The sequence below is a fragment of the Macrotis lagotis genome, chromosome 5 (genome assembly GCF_037893015.1).
Source record: "Macrotis lagotis isolate mMagLag1 chromosome 5, bilby.v1.9.chrom.fasta, whole genome shotgun sequence".
Taxonomy (NCBI): Eukaryota; Metazoa; Chordata; class Mammalia; order Peramelemorphia; family Peramelidae; genus Macrotis; species Macrotis lagotis.
In genome coordinates this window covers 236761493-236779597 of record NC_133662.1, presented here as the reverse complement: position 1 = coordinate 236779597, position 18105 = coordinate 236761493, and the positions used below count along the sequence as shown (strand labels likewise).

Sequence of the window (18105 nt, the reverse complement as noted above, 5' to 3'; positions counted from 1 at the left end):
CAATACACGCACACCATAGTCTTCTGCCTCTCAAGAAGAGATGGAGGGGAGGCTAGGTGGCGTAGTGGATAAAGCACCGGCCTTGGCGTCAGGAGTACCTGGGTTCAAATCCGGTCTCAGACACTTAATAACTACCTAGCTGTGTGGCCTTGGGCAAGCCACTTAACCCCATTTGCCTTACAAAAAAACCTTTAAAAGAGAGAGAGAGAGAGAGAGAGAGAGAGAGAGAGAGAGAGAGAGAGAGATGGAGTTGAATATTCTCTTCTCTGACACCAAGTTTAGTCATTAAAATTAACTGGCATTCAATTTTCTTATTTTGTTTTTTCCATTTACTTTGTTGTCATTATGCTCAGTGTTACTGTTTTCTTGATTTTGCTTACTTTTTTGCATCATGTCATTAAAAATCTTACCATTCTTCTCCAAAATCTTTTTTTTTGTCATTCTATTTTTGTTCCATAGTTGTTTAATCATGCTCTGGGAGATGTACCCTTGCTTTGTTTCTAATTCTTTGCTTTCTTAAGCATCTGTCGGGGTACTCTCTCCACCTACTGACCAGGTAGAGAACTGCTCTCATGGAGGGAATCCCCCAAGTGAATTACAGATCCTGATCAAAGCTTTGTTGGCTTGAATCAGTTCAGTTAAGCAGATTTTCAACATCTTTTCGCTGAATGGTGCCTTGCTGGGTCTGCAGGGACAAAAGTGCTTCAACCTTTGCCTTTGGGGGCTTGTTCCCATGGTGGGATACTGCTCATGACAGACAGAGGAAATGGAGTATGCTCTTTGCTTCATTTCTCAGCTTCTGATTCTCTTGTATAAAGTACCTTTATAAAGAAGCTCATTTTTAACTCTAGCAGTTTTTTGCTCAGAATACTAAGAGGTTAGTAGCATAAATTTTAAAATGGGGTTCTGGTTTATAGTTTTCTTTTTAATTTCTGGAATAGAGTTTTGAAAATTTCTGAGATTTTTTTCAAATTTAGGAGTTCTCTTCTTCCATGAAGCTTTCCCTGATTACTATAGACAGAAGTGATCTTTATTCATCAGATAACATTTGCTTATACATTCATCGTGTTCTAATTTGTACTGCTGTAGTCATTTGTAAACAGAACTTGTACCTAGCACACGACCTACTTCCTCCCTACCTAGGCACTTACCTAGGCTTCCTGATTGGGCACCCGGTGAAATGTAAAGGAACCACCTTTGTGTGGTGAATTGGGGGTGGCCCATGGAATCAGAACGATGGAGATTCACATTCTGCCCTAACACTGATTGGGTTACAATTATTGATTCATGTAACCTCTCTGAACCTCTGTTTCTTCATCTGTAAAATGAGGAGCTGGACCAGATGGACCAGAAGGATCTTTATTAGATTTGTGGGGCTTCATCTTATCACTTTCTTATGTATCATGGAGCCTAACATGGTGCTATATAGATGTAGGAACTTAAAAAAATGTTGAATTAAATTGAGCTCCCCACCCTCTTCTTTTTTTCTTTCTTTTCTTTTTTATTCTCATTTTATACAAATTTTTTTTAAATTAATAAAATATTCTTGTTTAAGAGTAAATGAAATACCCCCTCCCCCCATGAATATAGACTTGCTTGAGCGATAAAGTAAAGGGGAGAGAAAAAAATTAAAATAAAAAAATAGTAATAATTGTAGATATGGCCAGGTGGTGCAATGGACGAAGCACCAGCCCTGGAGCCACAAGCACCTGAGTCCACATCCAGCCCCGTAGACCCAACAATCACCCAGCCATGTGACATTCAAGCCACCTGATCCCCACTGCCCTGCAAAAACCAAAAAGAATTTTAAAAAAGACCCAAAATAAAATAAAATAGTAATAATAGTAGGGGTGGCTGGGTGGCAGACAGAGCATTGGCCCTCGAGCCAGGAGCACCCAGGTCCAAATCTGGCCTCAGACACCCAAAGATCACCCTGCTATGTGGCTCCAGGCAGGCCACCCAGCCCCATTTGCCCTGCACCCTTCCCCAAATAATAATAATAAAAAATGTGCTTCAGTCTTTGTTCCAACACCAACAACTCTGTCATGGGTGGATCATTCTTTATGGTAAGTCCATTGCAAAAATTACTTCCATATTTTTCCAACATTGCCATTGCTGATCGCAGCTCCCTCCTTTCTTATTTCTACACTACCATGTACTATATTTTCTCTCTCCTTTCACTCTGACTCTGCTGTAGGGTCGCTGAGTGGCGCAGCAGACAGATCCCTGGTCCTGGGGCCAAGAAGCCCTGAGCCCCCATACCACCCCTTAGGCCCAGAATCCACCTGGCCCTATGGTCCTGGACAGGCCTTCCAATCCCAGCCCCTTGCAAGAAGTACAAAAGAAAATGTGTTCTATCTGAACACTCTCCCACCATGGTCCATCCTCTCCTCCTTTATTCGCATCCCCCCCTTCCCCCTGCCCCCCTTCTTACTCCAGATGTCTATACCCCATTGAGTATATATGCTGTTTCCTCTCCTAGCCACCTCTGATGAGAGCAAAGGTTCCCTCACTCCCCCTTGCCTCTCCCTTTCCATATCATTGCAATAGCTCATTGTAATAAAGAAAAATCTTTTTATATGAAATATCTTGGCCTATTCCCCCTCTCCTTTTTCTTGCTCCCATTACATTTCCCTTTTTTTCTATTGACCCCATTTTTACACCATATTTTATCTTCGAATTCAGCCTTTCTTCTGTGCTTCCAACTATAAAAGCTCTCTCTACCTGCTCTATTAACTGAGAAGGTTCATATGAGTATTATCAGTGTCATTTTTCTATGCAGGAATACATGCAGTTCATCATCATTAAGTCCGTCATATTTTCCCCCTCTCCTCCAATCTCCATGCTTCACCTGAGTCCTGTATCTGAAGATCAAACCTTCTGTTCAGCTCTGGCCATTCCAGCAGGAACCTTTGAAATTCCCCTGGTTCATTGAAAGTCCATCTTTTTCCCTGGAAGAGGACATTCAGCCTTGCTGGGTAGTTCATTCTTGGCTGCATTCTAAGCTCTTTTGCCTTCCGGTATATTGTATTCCAAGCCCTACGAGCTTCCAATCTAGTTGCTGCTAAGTCCTGTGTGATCCTGACTGCAGCTCCATGATATTTGAACTGTGTCCTTCTGGCTGCTTGTAATATTTTCTCTTTGACTTGGGAGTGCTGGAACTTGGCTATAATATTCCTGGGGGCCGCCCCTCCGACCCCGGGGAGCAGAGCCTTTCTGCTCTTTTCCAGGTTACCTTGAGTAGGAAAACTGCCTCTCTGGGTCCCTTTGTGGGTTCTGTCTCTCGAAATTTTAGTTAGAGTCCTTAGTTTAGAAGTTTTATCAGAAAGCGCCTAAGACTGGATCCTTTATTGTTGCCACCCCCACTCTCTTCTTGTCCCCTAATTTTAAAAAAATGCCCAGCTACTCTTAAGTCTTACAAGTGTCCTGTTGAGATTATGATGGTGATTTTGATTCTTTTTTTTCTCCCTTACAAACCAACGTGTATTTAGAGCATCCTCTGTTTAAGGGACCAAGAATAAAATTAGGTGGTTGTGACTCAGTCTTGTTTTCCAGAAGTTTTATACTCAGGGGACAGAAAAATTGGCATGCAAATAACTAGGATGCAAAGGATACTCAGAAAAGGGCAATGAGAAATTTGAGGAGGGAGTCACCTGAAGGTTGGAAGTGGGATTAGAACGACATTGTGGAGAGACATTATGGCATTTCTGTTGGCCCTTGAAAGAAGAGAGGGACCTCCACAGGTAGAAATTGACCCATAATGAACAAGGTGATAGAGGCTATAGGGAAAGAATGAGCATGTTGTATAATCTGGTTTGGTTGGAATGAAGTAGAGAATAGGAGTGGTAATGGTTAAGACAGGAAAATTATACTGGGTGAGTGCAAAAGCCTTGAGTGCTAGGATCTGGAGATGATGTTTTATTTGAAAGAAGTCAGGTTCAGAGAACAGAAGGGATAATAGAGAACTAAGAGATTCCAGAGATAAGACTGGGAGGCCCCTAGTACCATCCAGGGAATTCAAATCCTAATTTACAAGCCATGAAATTCCTTTATTCTGTTTCCTTTGCTGTAAAAGGAGGGAGGTGGATTAGATAAATAACTCCTAATTCACTTTCTAGCCCTTGTTCCCATGAAATTAGGAACAAGGAAACATCCAAAATGAGGGGGAAGTTATTAGCCTGGATGACCAAGAGGAGGGCACATTTTGGGAGGAAGCAGAGAAGTTTAGTTTTGGTTCTATCCAAGGAATATTCTTGTAGAGAAATACAACTGGCTGTGAGAGATAATAAACCTGAACCTCTGACAAGAGGCTGAGGGCAGAGATGGAACAATTTAATAGTTGAAGCAATGAGAAAATGAAATCATGGAAAGAGACTTTAGAGTTTAAAAAAAGAAGGGAGCTGAGGACCTTGGGAGATGTATGGAACAAGGAGGAGGAGAGATCTAGGAAGAGTGTGGTTAGAGGGAGCTAGGGCAGAGGCCAAGGGAGGTGAAGCCTTTGACTTGCCTGCTGAGGAGGCCAGCAGTGAATGGATGGGGAGGAACTGGAGGCAGCAGGTGTAGGTAGTGGGGCTGTGAGTGAAGAGATGCTAGTTGCGGGGAGTGTCAACTCAAGGGCAAGGTGTTTTTCAAGGAAAAGGGACTTGAGTTAAAGATAGGAGCCAGCAATGAATAGGCATGTGCTAGATGAAATATGTACTAGAGCCGTTAAGAAGAAGACCCAGATGGAGTCACAAGGTCAGTCATGTGCCGATGTAAAATGGAAGACCCTGGCTGCTCGACAGGGACCAGAAAAGCCTCTTGCAGAAGGTGAAATTTGAGCTAAGGTTTGAAGTCTCCAGGGATTGTAGAGGTGAAAGAGGTGAGAAGGGAGAGAATTCCAGGCAGGCAGACAGCTGAGTCAGGAGCCTCCAGAGTGACACCCAGCAGATTGAACAGTGTGAGAAGACTAGAAAGGGAGGGAGAGACTTTAAGTAACAAATAGGAAGTAGGAAACCACTGGAGCTTTTATATTTAGGGGCGATGGAGTTAGGCCTGCGCTTTAAGAATGATGACTGAGTAGAAGAAAGATCAGAATGGAAAGAGACTTCAAGGAAGGAGACTGATGGCTTCTCTAGAAGTCATGTAGTTCAACCCCTCGTTTTACAGAGAGTCAACTAGTAGATAAGATGAAGGGGATTCCTCTAGAAGTGGTAAGAAGGAAGGTGAATGAAGGGAAAGACACAAGAACATTTAAAGGAATGAAGCAGAGAATTGAGACTGTTTGGGACAAGACTGTCTATCCGCTAGGGTGGGAGTTGCAGAGGTTGAGCTGGGACTTAAGGTGATGTGGAAGAACATTTTCAGATAATGTAATAGAATTAATGAACATTAGTATGGTCTTGCTGCAGAAGGCCTAGTTTATGTCAGTAAGTTTGTGGACCTAGTCAATATGATTTTGCTTCCTCCCAAAATGTTTAGTGGCTCTGGAATTGGAGCAGAGGAAGCAAATGGTAACAGACTAGATAACTTGGTCTCTTTGCCCTGAGGAAACAATTTTGCCCCCCTCCAAAATGAGAGAGAGGCAGAACAGGGAGTGGAGGGATAGCATTGGTATGATTGACATACTCGGTCAGGATGAGGTAGGAAGGAAGTGAAACCAGAGCAAGGGAAACTTGGTTTGAAAGAATAGGGAGGCATTAAAGGATCACAGATAATGAAGAGGGTAAAGAACAGGTATAAGGGGAATAAGGGAAGAGGAGAGGTAGAAGGGCTGGAGGTTGTGGTAAACAGGAATTTCTAGCAGCTTGAAGTGAGTTCTGTAGAAGTTCCTGAACATGTGATTGCTTCCCTTCATTCCATGCTCCTTCACATAAGGATTTTTTCCTTTTCACAGCCAGAGTTGGGAAGACATCGCTGATCATGTCTCTGGTTAGTGAAGAATTCCCAGAAGAGGTAACACATTCTGATTTTTCCTTTAATATCCTAGTTCCACAGAGATTTATGTGTTCAGATTTTGTCCAAGTTGAGATAAAATGAAATGAATATATTGAATTTGTGGAGGGAAGCTTAGCTTCGCTTTGAGCAGTTTAATTTTCTAAGGGTGATGTTAGCCTATAGATGGTTATCTTTGAAATGTTGTAACTTTTAGTCTAACCCTTGTTACTGGGTGTGATGTTTTGAGTAGGCCATTTAGCATCCTATAACCTCAATTTCTCTATTTGTCAAATGAAAATGTTAATACCTATCTTGCCTGTCTCATGGGTTATTGTGGATTGAATGCAATAATGTTTCTAGAATTGTTAGAAAAAAATTTTTAAGTATCAAAACAAATTAGTAGGTAGAGGTGTTAATAATTATATGTGTATTTTTTTTTTAAATGTCTGATTCAATCATTGCGGTTGCTCCTTTCATTGATACAGATCTCAACATCTCCACATCTAGTAGGTGGTTTTCATGAATTACTCTGGCCAAAAATTTCATCATTTGATAGTTAGCTATTTGATGATATGTCTCACTCAACTTGTGTTGGTCCTTTCATGATAGAAACAGAGTACAAGCCACAAGACCTAAATGTGACCGGTGTAACCTTTAAAAACCCACTGTTGCTTCACACTGTGAGACGAGGGCAATGATATATATGGAGCTGTTCAAATTTAGTCTCTTGTCTCTAATACCTCTAGCCAAAACCTTGTGTGAGTTTGAAGTAAGGAAAGCTGGATGGGGTTTGGCTCTGTAGTCTCTTTTGGTTCCCCTGCCAGCCCCCTTTGAAACTGCCACACATGTCAACCTCAGCCCCTGCTACAACTGCTGTAACGTGCACTTAATTGAATTGGAATAAACATGAGGCATCTTCATTAGTATTTTGAACAGGAAGTTTTATGCTAAAATTTGAGTTTTACTTTGTTGCTTTTTGAAATACCAAAATTCATATGAGGTGTGACTGTTGAGTCATGAGCCACATTTTCATGTTTCTTCCAGAAGCAGTCACGTTGCTTGAAAGATATCTAGTACGTGTACATCTTTTGAGGTGATTTAACCTAGCAAGACTATTCACTTTGAGGATTTAGTAATTGAAAGTGATACATTGAAGCACTTCTCAGTTGAAAGTAAAAAATGAAAGGTTTATATGTTTTTAAAATTGAATTGATGAACTTACTCAAAGCACAGAAACATCACTGAATTTCTGAGCAGATAATGTGGTTTGAAAGAATCCAGGTCTACCTACAGTTCTTTCTGGAGATTCCTTACATCAACACAACCTTTTATATGTTTAATCAAAATAACTTTGAAAATTCTAAATCTTCACTGTTCTCAATCTGTATTCATAAATAGCATCATAAGAAATATTCTTATATATGCACATCATAAATAAAAATGTAATCTTTATAAAAAAAACACATTTTGATGTGTATCTTATGTTGATTTACATCTCTAGTAAAACTCAGGGACAACAATTGACCCTGGGCAAGTTGTTCATTTGCTCATGAGTAAAAAGAGGGAATTGGCAGGGTGGCCCTGGGGTCCCTTCCAACTCTAGTTCTGTGATTCACTGATTCTCTGAAAATGCAGCTGTGAGTTGCCTTTTGGAACATTTGTCAAATAGGTTGACAGATTCCAGCATTTATGAACAGGCTTTGGTTGTTTTTTTTCTGAAGTATTTTCTTTTTCAATGTTTGTCTACAAACTAAGGTTCCTCCACGGGCAGAAGAAATCACCATTCCAGCTGATGTTACACCCGAGAGAGTTCCAACACACATAGTTGATTACTCAGGTAGTGAATCTGGCTTTCTTCTGTGCGTGATTGTATTTGGACCAACTTAAAAATCACATATTTGCATTTTTACTTTAAATTTTGAAATGATGTAGATGGCACTGCTCCCTCTAAGTCATTTTACTCTTTGCCTTTGTGCTGGTTCCCATGCTTAAAAACCATTCCTATGACTGCATTAGGGAGAACAATATCATTCTTAAAAATCTCTTAAATCACTTTACCTAAACTCTTATTAATATCTTTATTTTGACTGGCAGTTTTATGACTCTGGGACTCATATTACTTCCCTTCTCCCTTCCTCCCCAGAAGGATTTGAATAGATTGAGTGTGGAGAAAGCTGTTCCCTAATCCTGAGTTCAGCACTCTGAAATTGCTTAGCCCATAATTGCCAACAATACCCTAAAGATAAAGTTAATAAAAAGTTATTTTGACTTCCTTATGTTTTGAGGGAATGAGTGCTGAATTTGGAGTAGAAGACCTTGGTTTAAATCCTGAGTCCACTTCTTATTCTCTGTATGACCCTGGACAAATTAATCTATCTGGACTAGAGGTATTTAAAGGTCCATTCCAACTCTAAAATCTGCAATCTTGTTGTGTAACGTCCTTGACTTACATCTGTTCCTTCTTGGGTCTTCTGCAGAGGACATAAAATGAAGGGACAAGACTATAATCTCCTAAAGTCTCTTGTCACTCTAAGTTACTCTTGTAACTCTTCTAATGGTGTATGGTCTAACTGAAAATTCAATATATAATTAACTCATTATGTCAAAATTAAGAAGCAGCTTGGTCTGCAAGATAGAGGGCTATCCTGGGGAATTGAGAAGCTCTGGACCTGCTACCTTTGTGATTATGGACAAGTCATTTATTATTTCTATGTCTCAGGCAGCTCACTAAGACTAAGTTATAGAGGAATGGCCGAGCTGCAGCAATGGAGGAAGTTTCTAGACCAGGAGTTTCCCACAGTAATGAAATTAAAGGTCTATAAACTAGGGGAGAAAAAAGATAACGTTCTAAGAATAGGAGTGAGTAGAATATTTAAAATACAATGAAGCTCTTTTGTAGTACTGGGATTGGGCAAAGGAAACATTCTTTTGTAGCCCAACAGCTTTTCTCAGTGTTTTTATTGTCTGATGGGACTAAAGTTTGACATATGATTTTTCTGTATCCAGGTGTGAAGAATGTAGGTCTGCTTATTTATTACCACTTGCAGGTTCCATCTATCCACACTCCTAGAATCCAGAGTTGGAATGGACTCAGAGGTGGCCCTGAGCTCAGCCTCTAAATAGTTTTAGACCCCATTTTTGATCCTAGGGAGGATGTAGGAGGAACCCCTTGTGGTTTAGAACCTTTGGATTACCATGAGACTTCGTTCTTACTTCTGATTGCCTTTGGCTTCATCTCAGATTGTAGATTCTGACCTTGTGTTGTTCCCGATGGGCGCTCTTCTTCTGATTCCAGACCCTTTTGGCTTCCTGATCCCTGTGTCCTGTCTTTTGGGGATCTGTATTTCATACTCTCTTGGCCCCACAGGATCTGCCTGCTCTTGCTTTCCTTAATTGTTCCTTGCACCCTGGACAACTTGTTTATTAAGCACTGTAGAATTTACTTCCTTCCTTTGCACCTTCCTCCTTTGCTGCCTTCCTTCAACTTGGTACATGGCCCCTCTTTTTAGGAATGTCTGTGAACTCCTCTGTCTGAGTGAATTCACTTCCCTGGCTCCCCCTGGCCTTCCCTATTTCCTCTGTATTAACCATGTGATAATGAACTGGAGTCCTGCAGTGTGTGACACTCCCTAGTGCTAAGGAAAATGAATAAAGTATTCACCATTCTTTTTTTTCCATGGAAGTTAACATATCTGTCCCTTGTAGAAGCAGAACAAAGTGATGAACAGCTTCATCATGAGATCTCCCAGGTGAGTCAAGGGATGCAGTGAGACACAGTTGTCTTGGGAGCTGGGCATATTTGTGGGGAGGGGAAGGAATGACTTGGGTCAGTGGTCCTGCCTTCCTCAGTTTGCTCCTCTATCCTCAGCTTTTTCTCTCAGTATTCCATTGTATAGCTGATTGAGATGTGATCTTTATAGATCATTATTTAGCTGAGTCTTCAAGATTTATTATATTATCCCTTCATATCACTGGGGACCTAAGGTTTCCTACCACTTTCTCAGCCTGGTTTTTTACTCTTCTCTCCATTAGCCCCAGTGCATTAGAGTATAGTGCTGCTGCTGCTGCTTACTTTTTTGTTTTAATGTAAAGGAGATTGCTAATGTATTCACTCTTCTCTTAGGCAAATGTTATCTGCATAGTCTATGCTGTTAACAACAAGCATTCTATTGATAAGGTATGTGTGTGTGTGAAGTTTTTGGTGGATGTTATTCTGTGACCTGGATTTGATTAACTTTTAAAAAGTCCTTTCACTCACCAGCCCTGAATTAGAATGTTAGAGGCCTCGTTGATGGACTTTTTCCTCCTATTCCATGGATTCTTTGACTCATTAAAGAAAGGAAAGTTGAAGAATGGGAGCCAGGATGCTCTAGAATGTGTATTATCACTGGCAGGTTGAACTGCTCTGTTTGCTATATTTCTAGACAGGAATCACAGTTTCAAGGAGTTGGGTCCATGGAGCTCCCTGTTTATTTCCCTGTTTCTGCCCCCCTCTTCCCTGGCTAGTGACTACCCCAGGATTAAAGTGTATGCCACCACCTGTCCAGTCTGCTCTTCCACCCCACAGTAGAAGCACAGGAGAAAAAGCTTGGGCCTTGGAATCAGGAAGGTCCGAGTTTGAATCCTATCTCAAGTCCTCAGAAGCTGTGTGACCCTGAGCAAACTAGTTAACCTCTCGGCCTCAGGTTCCTTATCTGTGAAATGGGATTAATTAAAGTATCTTCACATTGTGAAAATTAAGTGATAGGAAATTAAATCAAGTACTTTGCAAATTTTAAAACCCTAAATAAGTATTAGTTAATATTATTATACCTCATTTTCATCTTTATCAAAGTGGCATTTGGGAAACTACAGAGATGTTCCCCTGCTCCTCTGGTCAGGTGCTCACACCATCCTTGAGATAATAAGTAGAAAGGACTCTACAATGTTGGAGCATGATAGCAAGATGAACTCCTGTCACCATAATTATCTCCATTGTATTTTATCATGCTGAATGATTTAAACTTCTGTTTTAGGTCACAAGCCGGTGGATTCCGTTGATCAATGAACGAACAGACAAAGACAGCAGGTAATTATTGAAAGGAAAGTAGGAAGTAGAGATGGACTGTTTATGGGATCAGAGCCCTCGTATGCAAAAACTTGGGGTAGAGTCATGTCCTGGTCTCTGCCCAGCTCCAAGCTCCCCCATACAGTGCATGCCACGAGCCCTCCTGGCAGCTTATAGTCAGTGTGGACCCCGGAGTTTCAGCGTGAATGCTATGGACACGGGGTGCTCTGCTGCACAGTCACTCATGTCCCTGACTAAGGACTTCTGGCAGTCGTGGGGCTGGGGAGAAAGGAATAGGAAGACTTGTACCCAGCTTTTTACCCATGCACGATGCTCATTATGCAGTCATAGAGCAAAAGGATTTGTAAGTGGCTGAAATTCTTCTTTGGCATTAGGGAAATCCAAGTTCGGGTCCTGTGTTTAGTCCTTGCAAACTCTGTGGTCCCAGACCAGTCACTCAGCTTCTCCATGAATGCTCCTGGCAGCTACATTGGTGAGCATCGATGGAAGGAGTTTCTCTACCAATAGTTCCCTACACAAGTGAAATCATCAGCCTAGGTGAAAATGTCTTGTGTTTTAGCTTAAAATTGACAAAGGGTAACTTTTCATGGCAGGACTATTTTGATAGGCCAAAACAGTACCTTCTGAGCCTTTTAAATCTTTTCCAGGATTAGTGCTCCTGTAAATCATTCAGCAAGCATTTGTGGAGCTCCTTCCACCTCCCTAGTGTATTGTAAAAGGCCATTACATCTATGATTTGGGCTGTTAACATTAGAGGTAGAACTCTACCTGGAGCTTGGACTCTAGTTGGATGGGCAAAGCAGATGAACTGGAAACAAAGAAGCAGCTTCTTGTGTTATTTCCCCTAACCAAGGTTGTGCTTAAAGTTCTGTCTTTGACCTTCCTTTCATCTTTATTCTCTTTTAACGATCTTTTAAAAAGGTGAACATAGGTTCACTATTGCTATGTCAATGACTTCTAGATCTACACACCTAACTCTTATTTCTCTTCTGAATTCTATTTCATCATTAACTACCAATTGGACATTTTTCAGAAGGTTTCATAAGCATCTCAAATTCAACATTCTCAAAAGAGAACTCCTTCTCTTTCCCCCAGATCCAACCCTCTTCTGAGTTTTCCTGTTATTATTGAGAGCATCAACTATTCTTTCATTTATCCAAACTCAGTGTCATCTTTGGCATCCCATATATTCAAATAGTTGCCAAACCTTGTTATTCCTAATCCACAAAATCTTTTGTATTCACTCAATTCAGTCAGTACCCTAAATCACCTCCTTATCACCTTCCATTTAGTCTTGTAATAATATCGACTCTGTTGACTTTCTCCTTCAAACCTCTCTCTTCTCCAAAGCATTCTCCACACAGTTGCACCAGTGATTTTCCTAAAGTTTAGTTCTAATCCTTTCAAATTCCTCTCTACTCCCAAACTCCCACTTCTGTGGCTTCCAATTGCCTCTTAGAATCACATAAAAATTCTGTTTAACTTTTAAATATCTGCACAGTCTGACCTTCCCATCCTTTTCAATCTTCTTGTGCTTTCTTGCCCTCTTTGCACTCCATGGTCCAGCCATAATGGCTTACTAACTATTTTTAGCATAGGAGACTTTCTTCCCCATGTGTAGAATGCACAGGGTGTGTGTGGGGGGGGGTACATTCAGTTCAGAGATGCTTCTAGGGGAACTGCCCTTTATAATTCTGCTTCCTATTGTCCAAAAAATGGTGCTGGGGATCCAAAGACAAACAGTATAAAAAAATCCCTGGAGGTCCAAGGGTGCCCATTCTCAGAAAACTCCGAAAACAGTGCAGAGAAAGTGTCCTGGCTCCTGGAACCAGAGATCTGTGTCCTCACTCACTGTCTTTCCGGACTGGATCCTTGATGGACCAGTGGAAACCAAATGTTGCTTCTTCCTGAGATGACTTCCTTGAATTTGACCCATTGTTTCCTTAGACTTCTGGGTCTGGCAAGTCCTACGCTGCTTAGGAGCCAGCTGCCTTCATCTGGGAGTGAAGTTTTCCATTAGTGTGCATGTGGATGAGGGTTGGATGCTTGTTCTACTGGCGTGCCTTCATGCTCCAGACTTCAGAGTTGTTTCATTTGATATACCGCTATTGAAGTGGTTTGTACAAACTGTATAGAGATCCTTGAATACCTTCTTGCTTTCCCCAACCTGCCAACTTCCCCAACCATCCAAAGAGTTGGATGGGCTTATCCTCAACCTTTGCACAGGAATTCCTTTAAATAGAATCGTTCCAGATTAAGTGAACTTTTTCTCTTGTATCTTAGAGAGGGTGATGAGGTTTGTCCACCTGTGTCAGAAGAAGCATTCTATCAGTTGTACTATCATCAATGAGCCTGGGTGCTGACTGGAGCAGAACTGTAAAGAGCAGCTCCCCGAAGGCATCTCTGATCTGGATACTGTGGGAGGACTAGTAGAGCAGAAATGAGGGCTAAGGAAACCTTGGGGCCTTCCTCACTTACCCTGAAGAGAAAGGCAGTGGAGACACTCTTCCCTGCCCTTCTCCTTAGCCTTAGGTTTGCCAACCCCAAGGTGATCTTTACTCTATCTTCTGTATCTTGTGGACACCAAAAACTAGCACCAGTCTGAAGACGGTCAGATTCCAGCTTAGGATTTTCTTAGAAGCTTTGTGATATCCACTGTACTTTTTGTAGGAGACTAGAATTCCCTGCCACTTACTTTCTTTGGGGACCTTCCTTTCCCCCATACTAGTAATCACTTACCGAGGGGACTCCCAACAGGATCCTTTATTCAGAAATATAGGTGCATAAATGCAGAAAGTTAGGGAATGTATTAGAAAAGAGGAAGCTTGGGCATTTCTCCCACATGGATTGTGTGTGCTGCCATATTGACTTTCAGCTTGGAGAGAGAGTGTGTGTGTCCCCCCAACAGTGGTAGAATAAAAGGTCCAGGGACTTGTATTTAGGAAAAGCTGAAAAGTCTGTTTGCTTCCTCCATGAAAGATTTCCACAATCTTGGAGTTGGAAGGCAATCTAATCCATCCATATCTGAGGAAGAAGTTCCTTTATCACATACCCAGAAGGATCCCAGTTGTCTACTTTAAAAAAAAAAAAAAGAGGTCCCACAATTTTACAAAGTCCTCACAGGTTCCTGCAGAAGTCTCAGTTATCAGGAGGAAAAGTGAAAAAAACATTTTTTAGACCAAATATGGACAGTTTGGAAGAGTGATTTTTATTTTGTCTCACATGTTATACAGTTTTAGTTATACTGTTACAAGACTTTAAAAAAAAACAACTTTGTAAACAAGGTTCTTGGGAGTATGTTGGGTAGTGTTGGAGAGAGATTGGGAAAAAACAAAAGTGAAATTCTGCAGGTTGCTTTAACAACTTCTGCTGACAGCTTCTATGAACAATTTCCCTCATAATTGAGATATCCTTACTGAAGAAAGTTGTCACTTTGCAGTAGGCTCTAGTCATTTGAACTGCCTTCATTCGATTTCAGGTGGCATTCACTTGTCTCTTGGTTCATCTGATCCTCACACTCCTTTATCTTGGAGGGAGGTGCTTCCAGTTCAGCCCTTTCAACTTAGCCTCTGTAAAACCCGTTCTGCCCAGGGGCTTCTCTCCTTTGACTACTTTTACCACTTGACTGCCTCGATGAAGGAACTGATGTGAGATAAAGACCTTAAAATTTGGAGAAATATCAGCTCTTGTTAAATGGTTCTTACTTGTCCTTCATTATTGAAGAAGACCAAAACAATATCGCTATGTTAGATGCAAGTTACAGTGTGTCCAACGGTGGCCGGTCAGACCTTGTTAGTACTATTGTTAGAAGCACCCTTGAAGATTTGAGACCCTCGTTAGTAGTAATCCTAGTTATAAACATTTATATAGCATTTTAAAATTTATTTACTTCTATTACAAGTAACCCTGTGTTGAGATGGTATCAATATTATTATTATTAGTTTACAGTGAAAAAGCTGAGGTTGAGAGAGACATGGTCCTACAGCTAATACTAGAATCAGAATTTGTACCCAGGTCTTATGGTTCCAAGTTCCTTGTTCTTTCTATTACCCCATGCTGTGCCTCTTCTGTTAGGCGCAGAATCCCTATCGTGGACCCTTTGAAACCTGGTGTACTTCTTTGCTGTGATACACTGCAGACCCTAGCTGGTCAGGTAGGCTCATGTTTTTGCTTGATTTAACTTTGTGCTGACCTGCCAAGCATTCAAAATGGCGAGGTGACCACCATATCTCAGAGCAAAGAAGGACATCAAAAGCACCTGTCACCCCTTCCCTTCTGACAACTTTTTTTTGTTGTGTTTACCTTTTTGGTACAAACCTTAAGACAGGATTTATATGCTGTTTTATTGCTGATGGGTCTTCAGAGATGGAACAGACCATCTTTTAGTTTTTCTAGAGGCTACCCTTTATATAAAAAAAAGGATGTTATATTTCCCTTAAGTCACTTAACCTCTAAACCTTTTAAATCTACCATACAGTATCACGCCTGGGAATTTGGGGTCACGGAAGATGCTGAAGATCATTTGGCTCTCTATTCTGTAATATCTTTTGACATCCTGCCTGACATGGAAATGCTTGTTGATTGATTGATAAGTACTCATAGAGTTGACTGTAACTATTGACAGTCCCTTGGGAGCTTTGGGGGGACCTATGTCTGAAATTCACTCTTGACCTTCCCCTTTATGGAGGCTTGCTTACCCTGTGATGATCAGGGTATTGACCAGGATGGCCCATTTCAGTCCTACCCTGTACTACAGCCTCATGGCTGCCACAGTGCCAATTTGATGGCAGGTAGTTTTTGAGCCCCCTTTTATTGACAAGAGTTTGCAGCTCATCTCCTTTGTGTACTGTCTTGACTCTTAGGCTTTCATAGGTCCTGTTTAGCTTCTCACTGTCATCTGTAGGTGAATGCCAGAGCTAAAAGTGTTAATCAGATACCCAAGCAATTTATCAGGAGATAATAGTATCAGAATTATGGATTTAGAGCTAGGAGGGATCTTGGAGATTGAGTCCAGCTCAGAGATTAAGGGAATTATTGATTCCCTTAACTAGTACGTATTTGAGGTCATATTTGAACTCTGGTCTTCCTGGTTCCAAATCAACTTTTTGCTTTGATCTAGAACAATCTCTTCTATCCCAGTTATGATTTTTATCATCATTTGGGATGGACACCTGTGCATAATCCTTGGTAGATTGAGAGACCAAGAAGATAGTCACCACCAGGCAGGATTACTCCTTTAGGGGGATGGGTGGAAAAGGGTTGCCAACTGTGAGTCCTTCTGGATTGATTGCTCCTCTCTAAAATTTAATTACCAGAAAGCCTTTTTAACTATTAAAAATATTTCTCATTGATGCCTTCAGGTTTGTTGCTCAGTTTATTTAAAATTCTTTCAGTATTCTGTCTGCCTCCTCAAACCTTACCTGAACTATCTAAGTAGATGATCAAGAGCTTGTGTTCTCTGCTAGAATTCCTGTCCTAGGCCGCGACTGTCCCTTTAGTGTAAGTGTGCCTATAGAGGGACAAGACAGCCAAGTGGTTGTTTGGTCTTGTCTAACATTTTGTTAGACACCAGGTCCTTTATCCTCCCAGAGGCTTATGTATGTTGCTTCTATGATTCTGTCTATTCATCTATCTTCCGCCATCTCCCATGCTTTAGATATTTTTTACATTGATGACTTCCTCTCTGAACTTCAGCACCCTTGTGTCCTCTGAGGACCACTTCTAAAGCAGCCTTGAACAGACAGACTGGGGAAACCTCTGGGGACCATTTACTATAAGGAATATAGGCAAAGACATGGTTCCTGGAAACCTCACTTACCAGAGTGAACTCCTTAGCAGTCACCAAAGGACTTCACAGTGGTAGACCCTAAACTTCTCAAAACATTGATTTGCTCCCCATATTATGTGTGTATGCCAAAACCGTGCCCTTCCATTGTAGCAGGACTGGTAGAGAGAAGAGGGAGCTTTTCCACTAGTAACTACCTTCTAATAACTGAAATCCCTGTTATCATTTCCAGTTTTTTAACTCCACGTTTTTCCTGTTTTCCAAAGCCAGTGTGACTTTGCTGTTTTCTCTTTCAGTGTTGACATCAGGTCAAGTAGAATAACAGATATACAAATCAGAGCAGATGGGGAAGTCACCCCCACATCTTAGATGGAGATGTAGGTTTGGCACTTGGAAAAAATCCAGCTTTCCAGTATAACTAAACTGAGGTCTTAAGGAAGGGGAAGAATATACACAATGATTATGACTACAGCATGTAAATGGAAAGAACAATGTTGAAAAAGCAATATTGAGGTATTACAAAGAATAAATTTGATCCCAAAGAAGAACAAGAGAAAACATCTATTTAACCCTACTTTATTGCACGAACAAAGGGGTCCAGGGTGTGGAACGTTGCATATTAATGTCAGATTTTTTTCGAAGCATTGATCAATTCTACTGAATTTCTTTCCCTCCCTCCCTCCCTCCCTCCCTCCCTCCCTTCCCTTCCTTCCTTCCATCCATCCTTCCATCCTTCCATGATTTGTTATAAGGGATGACTCTGGTTGTCGGAAGGGGAAAACATACATAGGAAATTTGGTGATGTAACAACAAAATATAGTAAAACATAGTAAATATAGTAAGATATGGTAAAAAAAATCTATTATGGAACTAAAACAAAAGTATCCCAACAGGATACCCCTGTTGGGATGTAAGATATTATGGAACTGTGAAAACATACATAGGGAATTTGGTGATGTAACAACAAAATATAGTAAAATATAGTAAAAAAAAAAATCTATTATGAAACTAAAACAAAGGTTAGGATATCCCTTTTGGGAAGTGAGGCAATATAAATACATCCTGGTAATAGTGGACCCTCTGGCCATATATCAGAGGCTGTTTGCCCAGGTATGACCTCTTTCTGGATATAATCAATATCTATAGGTTTGAGGCCAGCAGCGAACCCCAGTAATCTGAAACCTGCTTTTGCTCAGATGATAGGCCCCACTCCTCTTCCCTTTCTCATTTTGTTGTGATAAAACTGTGAGCAAGACTTTCATTCAGGGAGACAAGGACAGAACAACTTGAAGGATGGGAAATGTGCATAGGCAGTGAGCCTTGAGAATGGTCTGTT

At 41.0% G+C, this 18105-nt stretch overlaps 1 protein-coding gene across 3 annotated transcripts in view; it reads left to right on the top strand.

Annotated features, from left to right (window-relative positions):
• RHOT1 (ras homolog family member T1) overlaps positions 1-18105 on the top strand; it is a 66945-nt gene that overhangs the window by 15279 nt on the left and 33561 nt on the right. For all 3 annotated transcript variants that reach the window (XM_074188968.1, XM_074188969.1, XM_074188970.1), the window contains exons 2-6: positions 5876-5934; positions 7672-7753; positions 9622-9665; positions 10040-10093; positions 10932-10984. In XM_074188968.1, coding sequence (XP_074045069.1) covers positions 5876-5934; positions 7672-7753; positions 9622-9665; positions 10040-10093; positions 10932-10984 — 292 coding nt within the window. The remainder of the gene's footprint in view (positions 1-5875; positions 5935-7671; positions 7754-9621; positions 9666-10039; positions 10094-10931; positions 10985-18105) is intronic.